Source organism: Prorops nasuta, unplaced genomic scaffold, assembly GCF_024137725.1.
Source record: "Prorops nasuta isolate Cenicafe-Biocafe unplaced genomic scaffold, Cenicafe_Pnas_1.2 PNAS00023, whole genome shotgun sequence".
Lineage (NCBI taxonomy): Eukaryota > Metazoa > Arthropoda > Insecta > Hymenoptera > Bethylidae > Prorops > Prorops nasuta.
The window spans coordinates 980,467-996,468 of NW_027116820.1; the positions used below are offsets into that span (position 1 = coordinate 980,467).

At 32.4% G+C, this 16,002-nt stretch overlaps 1 protein-coding gene across 6 annotated transcripts in view; it reads left to right on the forward strand.

The window, feature by feature from the left end:
* Positions 1-1,751: 1,751 nt before the first annotated feature.
* Lpin (phosphatidate phosphatase LPIN) overlaps positions 1,752-16,002 on the forward strand; it is a 290,109-nt gene continuing 275,858 nt past the window's right edge. Inside the window, exons 1-2 of one of the 6 annotated variants that reach the window (XM_066740441.1) lie at positions 1,752-2,020; positions 2,488-2,750. In XM_066740441.1, coding sequence (XP_066596538.1) covers positions 2,562-2,750 — 189 coding nt within the window. In that variant the 5' untranslated portion in view covers positions 1,752-2,020; positions 2,488-2,561. Of the gene's footprint in view, positions 2,021-2,102; positions 2,751-16,002 lie in introns of those variants that run through there. The other 5 variants (XM_066740440.1, XM_066740444.1, XM_066740442.1 and 2 more) reach the window with 5 other exon arrangements.

The window sequence follows — 16,002 nt, forward strand, 5'->3', positions numbered from 1 at the left end:
ATGCTCGAGTATCCCCCTATTTCAGTCATATTCATAGGATGTATAGAAAGGGTACTCCGCTTACAAAATTTTGTAGGTCTGTGCTGGGATTCTGTAACTTCCCAGCGATGATTGTCGGTATCGCTAACTACCGATAGTTGTCGCTTGCAGTAACGAAAAGAGCGATTCTGTAACTTCCGTCTATATGGATTCAGTAACTAGTTATCGACAACTTTCGGTAATTGAATCGAGTTACCGAGAGATATCGCTAAGAGCGATTCTGTAACACAAAGTTTTCGATAATTGGTGTTAAAAATGGCGGTCGCTACCGAATTCTATCGTTAACTTAACGACGACCGTGATAGGCGTCGGTAGATGTTTACCGAGAAAGTAAATATAATAAATGTCACAAATATTTCTTAAATTAATATTTAGAAATCACAAAAAAGTACTTACAATAAATTTTCTTTATAAATTAAGGCTTACAGTAAAAATCGTAGGAAATAAAATTTAATATTTTTCCAATTTTTAAATTTAAAAATAAATATATATATATATACAGAGGTTTTCTCTAAAATATAGAATTAATTGTATTATTTAACTATAGCACACAGGCACTAACTGTACATTGTCTAACTCAAAAAAATGTTAAAACATTAATTTTTAATACTTATTTTAATTAAAATATACTTACGTTTTAATACTTCTTTTAAATAAAATATGATAATTTTGCTATAGTAAGAATTGCTATAGTCAAAAATGATATAGTCAAGTAACACAAAAATTCCTATTTCGGTTGGTATTAATACACCAATATTACCAGCTTCCCTAGAACCTTAACGAATTTTATCGTTATCGTACAAATATGAGTTGCACCGACTATTGTCGTAAAGCTAAAGTTACAGAATCGCTCATTCGTTAGCGCAAGCGATAACTGTCGGTAGTTAGCGATACCGACAGCTGTCGTTAAGGGGTTTGACCCACTTGAGGCCAAAAACACTCACAATATAATAGTTGATGTGGTATATATTATTTATTACGAGCATTGTGAGTTTTTGGTGGAATGCGTGCAAGGAAAAGCAAAGGTTTATTAAAGTTATTCGTCGGATAAATTTTATATTAGTACCGCTGAACCTCTAGCGACATCTATCTCGGTCGTTGTGAAGTTACAACGATATTATTAGTTTTCCTTTCAATAAAAAACTCAGTGAAATATCAATTCTCAGCTAAATGATTCGGTTTAGTACAATTTATATTAACTTCAATTGTTCGTAACTCCGTCGCTTAACTAAGATTGAACTGAGAGTTTTCTTAAAAAGGAAAGGTACGTTTATTCGGTAGGATTCGGTAGGTTACCGACAGTACCGACATTACAAGCGACAATCATCGCTGACTCTGAGTTACAGAATCGCACTTAGCGATTTCTGTCGGTAACTGGACTTAACGATACCGAAAGTTGTCGCTAAGAGTTACAGAATCCCACTACTGATGTCCGGGTACCACAGAATCGCTCTTTTCGTTACTGCAAGCGACAACTATCGGTAGTTAGCGATACCGACAATCATCGCTGGGAAGTTACAGAATCCTAGCACTGGATCCGGATTCACTCTCGCGAAAGCCTCCTCACTAGATCCGGATTAGTCTAGGGTGATCTAGTATTTTTTTTTCGTAAGTTGCGACACAGCGTTAAGTTTGATCCGAGATCTGGATCTAATCCCTGAAAATAAACGTCCTTGACTAGCGCAGTAGCCTTTTCACACTCCTCGGGCCTTACGGCTTTGTGTGTTTGCTCTCAATGCTCTCCCTGTTCAACTGTTTCTGTGGAGTAAAATGTCGCCGTCCCGAAAAAATAGTCATTTCGTTTCTGGCATCACTGCTTTCGGTTAGTCCTTCGATCACATTTGCATCATTGCGGCTACGCCAATCCGAAATCTGAAATCTGATTGCAAATTAGAAACACTCATAGTAATTTTCCTTATTATCTGTGTCTATTGGATGACTGAAACTAAGCAGTTCTTTGATCCGAAAATAATCTATGAACGTAAAGGTCCATTGATTATATAACAATTTAAGAAATAGTTATATTAATGTTTAACAGTTTGAAAAAAGGTAGACACAAAGGATTTATCAAATTAATAATACAATATTATAGTCTGCCTTACTTAATATCTCAAATTTATCTTTTGTCAATAATTTCTACATACAGTCAAATTTTACGCATTTTTAGTTTTTTACAATTTAAAGCAAACTAATTTTGATTATTAGATTGTTTACTTGTGCAATAGCCAAATCTATTTTTAAACGCGCTGTTATTTTGTTATGAAAAATTTAAAATTAGTATAACAGTTTTACGAAACAGACCTACGGTATCAGTCTTCTCATCTAACAGATTTAGTAGAAAGTCGACTTTAATGTTTATCTTTCGTCAGCATATCAAAGGTGAAGAGGTGATCAGTGAGGTGATTAGATAATTATCACATACCTGATATGCTCTTTTTGTATACTTAGTGTTTTTATTCACTACGAATCTTGAAAATATTTCACTGGTGCAATAAATAAAGGTGAAAAGTTACAATCTTAAGATGTACAGCATGAATTATATTGGGAAATTCATAAGTAACTTTCGTGACTTTTACAATGAAATCAATGCAGCAACGCTTACAGGTGCGATTGATGTTATTGTTGTTGAACAACCGGATGGATCTTTTACCTGTTCACCTTTTCATGTACGTTTTGGAAAATTGGGTGTACTTCGGTCTAGAGAGAAAGTGGTAAGCAATGATATAATCTATACCTGTTGGCTATCTATCCCATATAAGAAATTTGACAGGTAACTAATAGATTGACCTTAGAATCAATAAGAGTTTATTAACAAATTAATGTCACTTATGTATGCAGTAAACAGCATATTCGCTATCAGAAACTTTATAACAGTGATTTGATGTCACTAATAAAACTTTAATTATTATTTTACGTTAGATTGATGTAAATTTTTCAGCGAATATTTATTTCCGATTTACTTGCCTAGGTAGGATATAGGTAATCTAGATTTCAATCATATTACGTTTAGTATGATTATTCTAAAATTTAATATATAATCAGTAGAAATATAAAACAAATCTCATCTGAAATATGTAATAAATATCTTAAAAACTTGTTGTAATGTTTCCTTTACTATTATTTCATTTGTATATTACTATTATTATTCCTTTTCATAAAATTGTAACAAGTTAAGGAATTGTTTAGGAATAACTTCTGTTTCTACTGTTTTTTAATCATCGCAGTGTAGCAAATTACTCGATTTTGCTAATTCTAGCGTATACAGTGTATCTGATTATCATCTGCCAGCCTAGAAACTCTAGACGAAAGTCCATTCTGAAATAAAATTATTACACAATTTTGTATTATTATCAATATTCACAGAGTTGTATATACAACAATATATTTTGGCCAATGGCGCATAACTTATTATTCAACTTGGTACATATTAAAAAATTTTGTAAAATTTTTTTTTGTTATGATAATGGTAAAAAGAATCTTCTTATATTTTTTATGTTGCTAAAATTTTTAAGTTAAAAGAAAGGTGGATAACCATAGAAGGCTGGTAATTCTAGAGATTGAAATAAAACATCAGTTTATACTTTCTTTTTATAAAATATAAACATGTGTTTAATTAACATTCATTTTCAGCAAGCATTTGAAATAAAATTTTATTTAAAACGACATTGGTTTTTTTAATAATTTATGATTGTCCATGAATACCTTACATTAATGGCTATCCACTCTTCCCCTTTATAAAAATTTATTTTGGTAGGAATTTTTTATGTCAATAGAGTTTATAAACATTACTGTCTCACTCATAATATAAACAATTCTAAACAGTTTAAACAAATTTTTATAGATATAGTAATAGACAATAAAAACTTCTAAATTTATTTTGTATTATTGATTGTTCACATTTAATGGATCACATAATAACTTTAGTATTATCACCTTAATAAATTGGTATCTAAAGAAATTTTTGTATAATTTGAAAAATGTTACTGAAGTTTTCATTTCATTATCATCACATCTTCAGGTAATTCTTATTAATATTTTTAATATTATTAGTATTTACTAAACTGTAAACAGTTTATGCAGCTTCTTGACATAAACATATTTTTATATAACTTGGTAAATATTGTGAAGATAGTAATAAATTGCATAAGAGATTCTTCTTCTGAATGGGTTTTTCTACCTAGGTTTGTTTTGTTGCTGTAAGATGATCAGTTAACTTGTAGAATTTTTTTTTATTTTACTATAGGATTTATTCGGTTATGACATATTAAGTCTTTTCTTTTTACTTACATATTTTACCTTGTATTTTATATTCAGAATGGCATAGTCTGCATTATATACAGGGTTAGAGATTATATGGTGCCAACACGAAATATCTGAAAAGAGGAGAGAATTTTAAGAAAAATATCCTAATAAAAATTTTTAATATCATTAATATTTATAGAGTTACATAACAATTTGTTTGGTTAAGGAGCCTGTATAAATTTTTATGCAACTCGGTAAATATTAACAATATGAAGAAACTTCATAAGAACTTTTCGTAGGTATATCAATAAGGAAGAAATAAGTCTAATAACTTTCTTTTATATTGTTTATATTTTTCAAGCTACAGAACAAAATATTTAGATCTAAATTAGCTAGTCAGATAGCATACATAAATTTCTATGTAACTCATTAAATATGAACAATTTCAGAAATGGGTAGAATATCTTTTTAAAGATATTGAAATTTGCAACAAAAAGCTTTCATGAATTTTTTGTAAATATTATTAATATTATTGAGCTACACAGTAGTAAATATAGTCAACATGTTGTTAAGTAACTCTATAGATGTCAATAATATTAAAAATATTTATAAGTTTCTTGTTGCAGATTACAATATCTTTAAAAATATATTCTATTAATTTTTCGAAATTGTTTATATTTAACGAGTTACATAGGAATTTATGTACGTTTATATACTAGAGAATTTTCAAATCAAGTAAAAGTTGAGAGGCTACTTTCTTAAATTTTTGCTTGCTTTTATTTGTTTTTCTACAGTTACTCAATAGACGACCCCCCAAAAACAGACTTCGCCTGTAAAAAAAGGCGGCAAGTACTTAAACCATCTAGCATAAATGATATAGTAAAATTATCCAATTAAAAAAAGTAGTGAAATCCAAATATTAGGCAAGTATATTTATTACCTTAGCAAAAGTTAAATTTTTGAAAAAAAAAAAGGAACAAAAAGTTACTTGCCGGGCCCGTAATGTCCATGCACAGTGAGAAATAGAATCGTCTGTGGTTCGGCTAACTTCACTCTGTATTTTAACATGAAATTTGCTGTACTACGCTATAGCTGAATCTCACACACGATTCAATTTCCCACTATGCATGGACATTACGTGCCCGGCAAGTAACTTTTTGTTCCTTTTTTTTTTCAAAAATTTAACTTTTGCTAAGGTAATAAATATACTTGCCTAATATTTGGATTTCACTACTTTTTTTAATTGGATAATTTTACTATATCATTTATGCTAGATGGTTTATGTACTTGCCGCCTTTTTTTACAGGCGAAGTCTGTTTTTGGGGGGATGTCATAACGTTTTGTAAGAGAATATATATTTAAAAAATTAAATTGTTCTTTTAAATTCTACAGAATTTAAAGAAAATTTCCACACTTCTCATGTTTTGAAACCACAGCGCTTAACTAATAAAAATATATATATATATATTAATATTGAAAAAATATCACAGTCAACACATGGAATTTATTGATATTTGTAATGCATTTTACATAAATGAAATTCATAATTAATGCGCAGGCTACTTTTTTAAAGTTTTCAGTTTCACTGTAATAAAAATTTGATCAAATTTTTCATAATCAATAAACATACTTTCAACATATAAAAATAATTAAGTAAAATGTATATTTTTATTAATTTACATTTTTTCAAGAAATAATATGTAAATATTTTTCGCATTACGAGGCCAATTTGTATAGGTAATCTTTTCATCATTTACAACTATCCAAGAAGAACCACTATGACGCAACATAGAAATGTAGTATCCTTCGTCAATAGTTGTACCATTATGAAAGATTGCGCTAATAATTTTATAAGTATTGTCATTAATGCGCAGTTTTGTAGTTGGAATACTTTTAATTCCACATTGCTGAATTTTTGTAAATTCATCATTTACTTGTTTAAAAAGTACCAGCTGAATAATAAGCACCTTACTTGTCGTGATTATTTCAACTTTTTTAAGCTGTTCCGTGCCATTACAAAGTTGACAAGGTAATTTTTGTTTAATCCATATTGAATAATTTTGTTTTATTAATTTAGTCAGATCATATGACTTTTTAGATTTTTCGGGAATATTAAGTAAAATGGAAAAGTTTGAAGAATGATGCAGTTTTGTGTTATCACATGTAACACACCGTGAAGTTGTAGTAAAGTTACTTTCTACTATTGACTTCATAAAATGAAATTTGCTGCAAAAATCTGTAATAAATTTACCAGCGTCTTATTTAAGATTATTAAGATAGGTATTTCCTAAGCATTGCCTAACTTCATCAAGGGTAACAATACTTTTGTTAGTCTGATAGACATCTATAAAACGTCTTATAACATCCTTATCATCCAAACTAAATATGGCACTTCTAATGGAAGAACAATATAACAAACACTGCATAGTAGCATTTGCATAAGAATAAATTTTATTATTATTTAAAATGTCTCTAACATTCCACATTAAATTCTTAGGTATTTCACTTTCAATTATTTGACATTCTTGAATATTCTTTGGAATCATCCACATAGTGTCAAGCATTTTTCTAATATTTCCTCCAAAAATACTTATATCCTTTAATTCAGGTCTAAACAGTTTTCGAAGCCTGTTGTACTCTATTATGGCTAATTTACTAGCTTTTACAGAAGCTGGATCATAATTAATAATGTGCAGTCCTTCTAATGTTGTTACTCGTGAAAGAGCAACGTATGCTTGACCACAAGTAAAGATAGAGTTACCTACATCTACAACTGCAGTTTGTAAACTTAGTCCTTGACTTTTATGTACTGTCATGCCATAACTGAGACATATAGGAAATTGCTTTCTTATAACGTAAACTCTATCCATTACCTCAAATTTTACACTTACACGTTCAATCGTATACTCTACTCCGGTGGACAAGATGATTTGTACTTTCTCAATATCATCCTTATTATCAACGGATCGCGTTACTGATTTAACCGTAGCTATCGTTCCATTGACAAGACCTAACCTAATGTCAATATTTCTTCTTAACATTATACGAGCTCCCAATTTAATTCGTATTATTCTGGATAATCCAGCTGTTCGAGAACTGTCTTCATCCTCAGAATTTAATACTTGTAACACTTTTTTCTTTAAATACATTGGACAATCTGTTGCATCATGAGCAATCAATTGTATTTCGTCAGTCATTAATCTGTCTAACATTGCTTCATTCAAAGTATCGCACTGACTACAGGTTGGTAACAAGCAAACAGTATCAGAGGATAAAACAGAAATGTAATCGCATAATTCTTGCATTCGATCTTCAATTTTAATACTTTTGAAATTTATCTTTTTTGAAAGTAAAATCTGAATATCCGAATATTGTACAATATCTATTCTAATTCTCGATAAAATATCTTTATAAGTATTGTAGGTTTTTTGTCGCATATTAATTGTCAATTCATCATAGGAAAATAAATTTCTCCATAAATCATAAGAACCTAAAGTACCTATGTAATTTTCAATTTCAATATTTGATAACTTTATAAAAGGTTGTTTATCACGTACAGGTGGCAATTGTAACAAATCACCAAAGAATAATATGTGCTTTCCTCCAAACCAACCATTATCTAAGTCCTTGGTATTGAATATTTCCACTAATCTAAGATGTATATACATTACCCGCGTAGACAAAAAATAGTATGGCAAATAGTAAATCCCAAATTACTTGCCAAATGATTTGGCATGTAAGACATTCCCAAACTATATTGCCATACTATTTCCCATACTGTTTCTAATAGTATGGCATATAAGAAAACCCAAACTATTTGCCAAACTATATTGCCATACTATTTCCCATGCTAGTTCCCATGTTATTTGCCATACTGTTTCTAATAGTATGCATATAAAAAACCCAAACTATTTGCCAAACTATATTGCCATACTATTTCCCATGCTAGTTCCCATGTTATTTGCCATACTGTTTCTAATGCTATTTGCCATACTATTGAAAGAAATTTTTTTTTATTTTAAAAGGATTTTATTTATATTAATACTTGATTAGCAGATACATTATATTTACTGTTATGTTTCTACTAAATATAGGAGAATAATATTAATAGTCCGTACTACTATATTAATTACTTCTTTATTTCAATGTCACCATCTCTACAACGCCCTTACTCGTTAACGTCTGGCTCGGTCGCTATGCTGCGGCTATGACTGTTGCACTATGCGCCATCAGAGCCATCTCTGATGCATACATTACAATCCTCCCTTCTTAATTTACCGCACGCTTTTACAGATTAAGTCTATCGGGGTTTTTCCTAACTCTTGTTGATCTCCTCAATTCCAACTGGTCCTCTTTTTCATTGCTATTACTAAATTCCCTGTCGTCATTATCCAACGCTCTATTCCTTATTGTTATATTTTCAGACTGCTGATATTCCACTCTTTCCTGCTCCCCCAATTGCTCAGTAAACAATTCTCTTCTACCCTCTCTCAAATTTCTCTCTCCAGACATCTCTCTTTCCAACCCTAAAACACAAGGTCTCAACTGGTCAGCACGTCGCTTCCAAACTCTTCCGTCTTCAGTTTCCACTTCATATGTTACCGGACTTAATCTCTTAATTATTTTACTCTTTCTCCACTTCTTATTTACATAATCCTTTGCTATTACAACTTCGTTTTCCTTAAACTCTACCTTCCTGTTACCTCTAAAATATTTTACTTGCTCTTCTTGTTTTTTATTAACCCTTTCTTCTACCCTTAATTTTAGTATCTCTAATCTTGTTAGAATTTTCCTGGCTTATTGTAGCTCCGCTGGACTAATCCCCGTTGTACAATGTGGAGTCGATCGCCAATAAAACAAGAATCTAAGCAGGGCGTCATGACATTGGTATCCTTCGTTAATCAATAATCTGAATTTATCCTTAAAAGTCTTCACTGCATTCTCAGCAGCTCCATTTGACGCCGGATGATAGGGAGCTGTTTTAATATGGCATATATTATTTCTCAGTAAAAACTCCTTGAATGCTCCCCCACAGAAACTTGGACCATTGTCCGTTACTAACTTCAACTGTATATCCCAAGTAGTGAAGTATTCCTTAAATGCCGTAATGGTACTTTCCACAGTAATATCCGCCATTTCTTTGACATCCAACCACTTAGAATACGCATCGATAATTATTAAGTACATTTTTCCTTTTATCGGCCCCGCAAAATCCGCATATAGCCTATGATTAACCCCATTAGGCCATTTCCACACATTCAACTCCGTTCTGGGTGGATTTTTTGCATTTTCCAAACATATCTCGCAACTTTTTACAATCCTTTCGATGTCCTTATCAATTCCCGGCCACCATACATATGACCTTGCTACCGCTTTCATTTTAACAATACCCAAGTGTGCGCTATGTAACTCTCGCAATACTTCCTGTCTTAAAGTACTCGGAATTACCAACCTATGTCCCCACATAATACAATTTCCTTCAAGTACTAATTCGTTCTCCCTACGCTTAAACGAAATTATTTCGTCTCTGACTTTTGCTGGCCACTCCGTGCAAATGTGTTGTCTAACTTCCTTTAACAGAGCATCGTTCTCCAGTTCCTTTTCTATTAATTCAACTGACAGATTTCTTACATCACTAGTTACATAATTTAAATATGTAAATTGCTCTTTTGCGCTATTACATTCCCCCGTTTCATTATAGGGTGACGACCTTGATAAGTAATCAGCACTAATATTGTCTTTTCCCTTGATATATTTCATCTCATAGTTATAGGCCGACAGAAACACTCCCCATCTTTGCACTCTAGCTGCTGCCATTTGCGGAATGCCCTTCTTATCTCCGAAGATGTACATGAGTGGCTTATGGTCAGTCTCGAGGACAAACCTCCTACCATAAACAAATTGGTGAAATTTTCTTACAGCAAAAACTAATGCTAATGCTTCCTTATCCAATTGTGAATATCCCTTTTCAGCCTTCGTTAGGACTCGTGATGCATACGCTATCGGTCTCTCCGAATTATCCCTCAGTATGTGTGAAAGTACCGCTCCTATTCCAAATGGTGATGCATCTGCAGTAACTTTGACGGGTAATTTTTCATCGAAATGCATTAGTACATTATATGATGCTAAGCTGTCTTTTGCATTATCAAATGCCGCTTTACATTCTCTATTCCAAATCCATCTCGCATCTTTTCGTAACAATTTATACAATGGACTTACTATATTCGCATAATTCTTAACAAACTTAGAGTAATAATTAAGCATACCCAAAAACATTTGCAATTCTTTTATATTATTTGGTTCTTGTACTTTCATTATCGCTCCAATCTTGTCATTGTCCGCGCTAATGCCACTCTCCTTGACTACATATCCTAAAAATTTAACTTCACTTTTACCGAATTCACATTTACTCCTTTCAACTCTGAGACCCGCATTACACAGTTTCTCTAGTACCATAGCTACTCTATAGTTATGTTCTTGCAACGAACCGCCGCAGATTAACCCATTAACGTCCAAAATGTCAAAATTTCTTGCACGTTTTTCAAAGTGATTTTTTCCTATGTAATTGGCGTTGAAAAAATTCTTGAACCACATATTCTGATGTAAAATTGCATGCTCTTTCAGAATCCGTTGCCAGAATCATGATAAAACTCACAGGAAAAGAGATATGCTCGATTGAAACATAAAAAACACCTAAATTTTCGAAAAAAAAAAATTTTAGGATTTTTTTTCGAAGTGTTACGGTGAAGATATCACCTTGCGACCGTTATCAAAGGTGATCATGGGAGTTGAAGTTTAACAGGGAATTTTTTTGTTGACCTTGAACCATCGCTTCTTTACAAAATGGCGGAAAAAACGAATTTTTTTTTTTCAATCTTCATCAACTTTTTTCTCGAAATCTATGGTCTTTAGAAAAAAATTCATAAAAACAAAAATGCCTTAGAATCGCTCGAGGAACATTCTCAAATTTTTTCAGAATTTTTTGAGACAATTTTTGATTTTTCGGGAAACTTGTGAAATGGAATTTTCAAAAATGTCTCCAAAAATTCTGCAAAAATTTTAGGATGTTTCTCGAGTGCTTCTAAGACATTTTTGTTCTTATGAATTTTGTTCTAAAGTCCATAGATTTCGAGAAAAAAATTGATAAAGTTGAAAAAATAAAAATTCGTTTCGGCCGCTATGTTCTAACAACCTATTGGTAAAAAACGATTTCTGTGCAAATTTTAGGAAGATTTTTTTACTCTTAGCGTTACCCAGAGACTACGGCGTGGACGTGGTAAAATTCTGTCTCCTTTGGGGTGCTTTTTTCCCGTGAGTCCCCTTGCCTCTCACGTCTCGGGGTGCTTGTTTTCCGTGAGTCCCCTTGCCTCTCACTTATTCATACTTTTAGGTGTGCTTTTTTAGCCAACATTTATTGCAAATATTTAAATTACATGTTTTGCAGAAAATTCTTGTTCTTATTGGACAGTTTCCATTCGAACAAATCCTCAATTTGTCACTATTAGATCGTCCATGTGCTTTACTTTTGCGACTACTTTTTTGTAAGTAGTATTTGGCAATCGAAATAGTGAACTCTTTTATTCCAACTTTTTTCTTTCCATCGTTAGCAGCATTGAAAATTACAAGAGAATTAGTAATAGACGCCTGTATAAGTCTCATAAAAACTACCCATGTCCATTTTTTTGATCGTATACTTGGGAGTATGTCATTGCAATGTCCGTCATGCAGGTCAACACCTCCCATGAATTTGTTATATAGGTGAAAAGCTTGCGGAAAAGGTATTTCAATTTTAGATTTAGCCTCTGCGTTGTATCTTTTTGAAATAGATAGAGGATTGACACCTGCTGCAGTTGAAGCTATTGAGACGGGCTTCGAATCCATGATAGTAATGAAATTTATGCCACTGTTTACGTCGTGCTTCACCACATATGTCCCTCTTGGAGCTTTCTTATCAAGCACATTTTTTTCTTTGACTCGATTATCTCTGATAGTACCAGTGCATTTCAAACGCAATTTCTTCAAATGTAATACCAAATCCATGTTCGTGAAGAAGTTGTCAAAGTACAGATGAAATTGAGAAATTTTGTTATAACTTATTATTTGAAAAAATGGTTGTAATAAATATAATACTACTCGTGAACCTAAAGCACATTTAGATAACTTATCTCCAATTTGAGAATTCTTGCCGCAATAAAGATCCAAATTCAGTAGATAGCCGTCCGAAGTACACAAGCCCCAAAATTTCAAACCAAATCTTATCGGTTTTCCTCGAATAAATTGTTTCAAAACAGTTTTTGCATAGGATTTGGCCATAATCTCATCAACGGATAGAGCAGTTCTCCATATTCCAAATTTTATGATGTTATTTTGAAAAAGTTTCAGTAGAGAACGAACGCGCCATCCTCGGTCATTTGAATCTTTGTCTTTGTTTTTTGAAAACTTCAATTTAGATTTTGTGATTTCAAATTGTTGGCGAGACATTGCAGAAGAAACTACTTCATTAGATAAATACGGATCAGATGACCAGTAATCTCTCTGTGATTTTCTGGGGTTGAATGTAGAAAAAATAACTATTCCAATAAAAGTATCAAGATCTTTCAATTTCAGATCGTAACCATTGTCTTTACACGCATCAATAATATATTTTTTCATTTCAATAGAAAAAAAGGTTTCAAACAATTGAAAAGGTTCGCTCCTACGTATTTTCTTTTTTTGCGATTCGGACAATAATACTTTATCTTCACAAGAATAAGGGTGTAACTTTTCACCCTCAATCCAAGTGAATCCATGACCTTTTTCAAGTTTATCTTGTTTTTCAGAATAATTTGCACGAGCTTTATTGTAAGTGATATTGGGTATTTCATGTTCGCAATCTGAATCAAAATCGGAACCAGAATCATCGGAACCTGAATAGTCAGGATCCGGAATCAATACGTTGCGTTCTGAATCACTATCTGAAGAATCTGATTCATATTCAGAAGATCTTACACGTTTCCGCGACATAATGTATGAAATTAATGATTTCGTTTATTTATCACTCATCCGTATGTACAAAAATACGAAAGAAGAGAACAAAAAAAGACGAATATTCATGAATACATGAGACCAAAAATTACGCTTATCTGCCGAAATGAAATGGAAATAAAGGATGAAATTTTTGTCGGAATCTATAAGTCTTTGAAAAAAGAATGAAAATAAGTTAGAATCATTCGAGCAATATTGTAAAATTTTTTCCGAGTTTTCGTAGACAGAACGTTTTTTTACCAATAGGTTTTCAAAACATCGGCCGAAACGAATTTTTATTTTTTCAATTTATCAATTTTTTTCTCGAAATCTATGGACTTTAGAAAAAAATTCATAAGAACAAAAATGTCTTAGAAGCACTCGAGAAACATCCTAAAATTTTTGCAGAATTTTTGGAGACATTTTTGAAAATTCCATTTCACAAGTTTCCCGAAAAATCAAAAATTGTCTCAAAAAATTCTGAAAAAATTTGAGAATGTTCCTCGAGCGATTCTAAGGCATTTTTGTTTTTATGAATTTTTTTCTAAAGACCATAGATTTCGAGAAAAAAGTTGATGAAGATTGAAAAAAAAAAATTCGTTTTTTCCGCCATTTTGTAAAGAAGCGATGGTTCAAGGTCAACAAAAAAATTCCCTGTTAAACTTCAACTCCCATGATCACCTTTGATAACGGTCGCAAGGTGATATCTTCACCGTAACACTTCGAAAAAAAATCCTAAAAATTTTTTTTTTCGAAAATTTAGGTGTTTTTTATGTTTCAATCGAGCATATCTCTTTTCCTGTGAGTTTTATCATGATTCTGGCAACGGATTCTGAAAGAGCATGCAATTTTACATCAGAATATGTGGTTCAAGAATTTTTTCAACGCCAATTACATAGGAAAAAATCACTTTGAAAACGTGCAAGAAATTTTGACATTTTGGACGTTAATGGGTTAACACATCGTCAAAAAATACTACTACTCCCTCTAAGTTTCCCACCAGTTTTTCCATTTCTCTTTGGAATAATCCTGGTGCTGATGCGATACCAAAACTCAATCTGTTATATTTAAATAATCCCTTATGTGTGGAAATAGTCGTCAATAATTTAGAGTTTTCCTCTAACTCTACTTGTTGGTACGCATGTGACAAATCTATTTTTGAAAAGAGTTTCCCACCACTTAACTTCACTAATAAGTCTTGAACTCGCGGAATAGGAAATCTGTCAACTCTTAAATTGGGGTTAACTGTAATCTTATAATCCCCACATATACGGAGTTGTCCAGAATTCTTGAGGACAGGTACTATTGGGGTTGCCCAATCACTACTTTCAATCGGTACTAATACCTTATCTTTAACCATCCTGTTTAGTTCCTCCTCTATTCTACTTTTTAGCGCATATAGCACTGGACGAGGCCTACAAAAAACTGGTTTAATATTATCTTTTAAATACAGCTTAAATTTTCCCCCGTTATATGTACCTAACCCCTCCTCAAAAATTCTGGTATACTTCCTTAATACATTATCTATATCCAAACTATGCACTTGGTTTATATGGATGGCGTTTACAATGTTTTCACCTGTCAAATTCTGGATTATCTCTAGTGCACACATCCAATCTCTTCCTAATATGGGTGATCCATTACCCTTCATAACAAAAAGCTCTAAACTCTTTTGCTTATTTTTGTGCTTAACCTCTACATCAATTATACCCGCTGGTATTATTGCACTACCATTATACTCTCTAAATTTCCTATCCGTTTTACGCATTTTCAACGCTTTCAATTCTGATTTTTCGTAGTATGCAACAGAAACAGCTGTGATTGGTGAGCCTGTGTCAACCTCAAACTCTATTTTAGTATTTTGCACGCATATTTTTATTTTGAAAGGACTAATACTATTTATCTTATATACTTCACCAATATTAAATAGCCCACTCAACTCTTCTGCTACATTATTACAATCTTGCACCTGACCACTATTTTTCTTAGATTTATTTTCTGACCTACCCTTCTCATTATTATTATTTTCGCTCCTATTCACATCCCACTTCTTACTGTTACTTTGCCCTTTCGCTTTACAAACAACTGCCAAATGGCCAATCTTAACACATTTATTGCACTTATAGTCTCTAAATTTACAGCTATTCGCCATGTGATTCTTCTTGCCACAACAATAGCAGCTAAATGTACGTTGCTCCTTACTTATACGCACTGTCTTATTCCAATTCTTCCTGGACGCTCCTTCTTTAACAACGTTGACTGCTGCTGCATTATTTTTTATGACTCCATTCATCTCAGCTGCATCTCTACTGGCCAATTCCAAGGACAGCGCCAATTCTACTGCTGATCTGTACGTTAAGGTCCTCTCCCCTAAAAGCCTCTTCTTAATAGCCTCGCTCCTGAGGCCCCAGACGAATTGGTCCCTTAAATGACTTTCAAGGTTACTTTCAAATTCACAATGGATTGAGAATTTTCTTAACCTTTCTAAAAAAGACCTTATTTCCTCACCATCCAGCTGTTTACACTCCTTGAATTTATACCTCTCAGATATGATACTGGGTTTAGGATGCAAATGATCCTTCATCATTTTGGTTAATTCTTCAAATCTCTTGCTTGCTGGTAGGTTAGGGGTGCACAAGTTTTTTAAGGTTGCATATCCTTCACTGCAAATAAACGTAATTAAGAGTGCCACTTTTTTCTTATCTTCTGACACCTCAT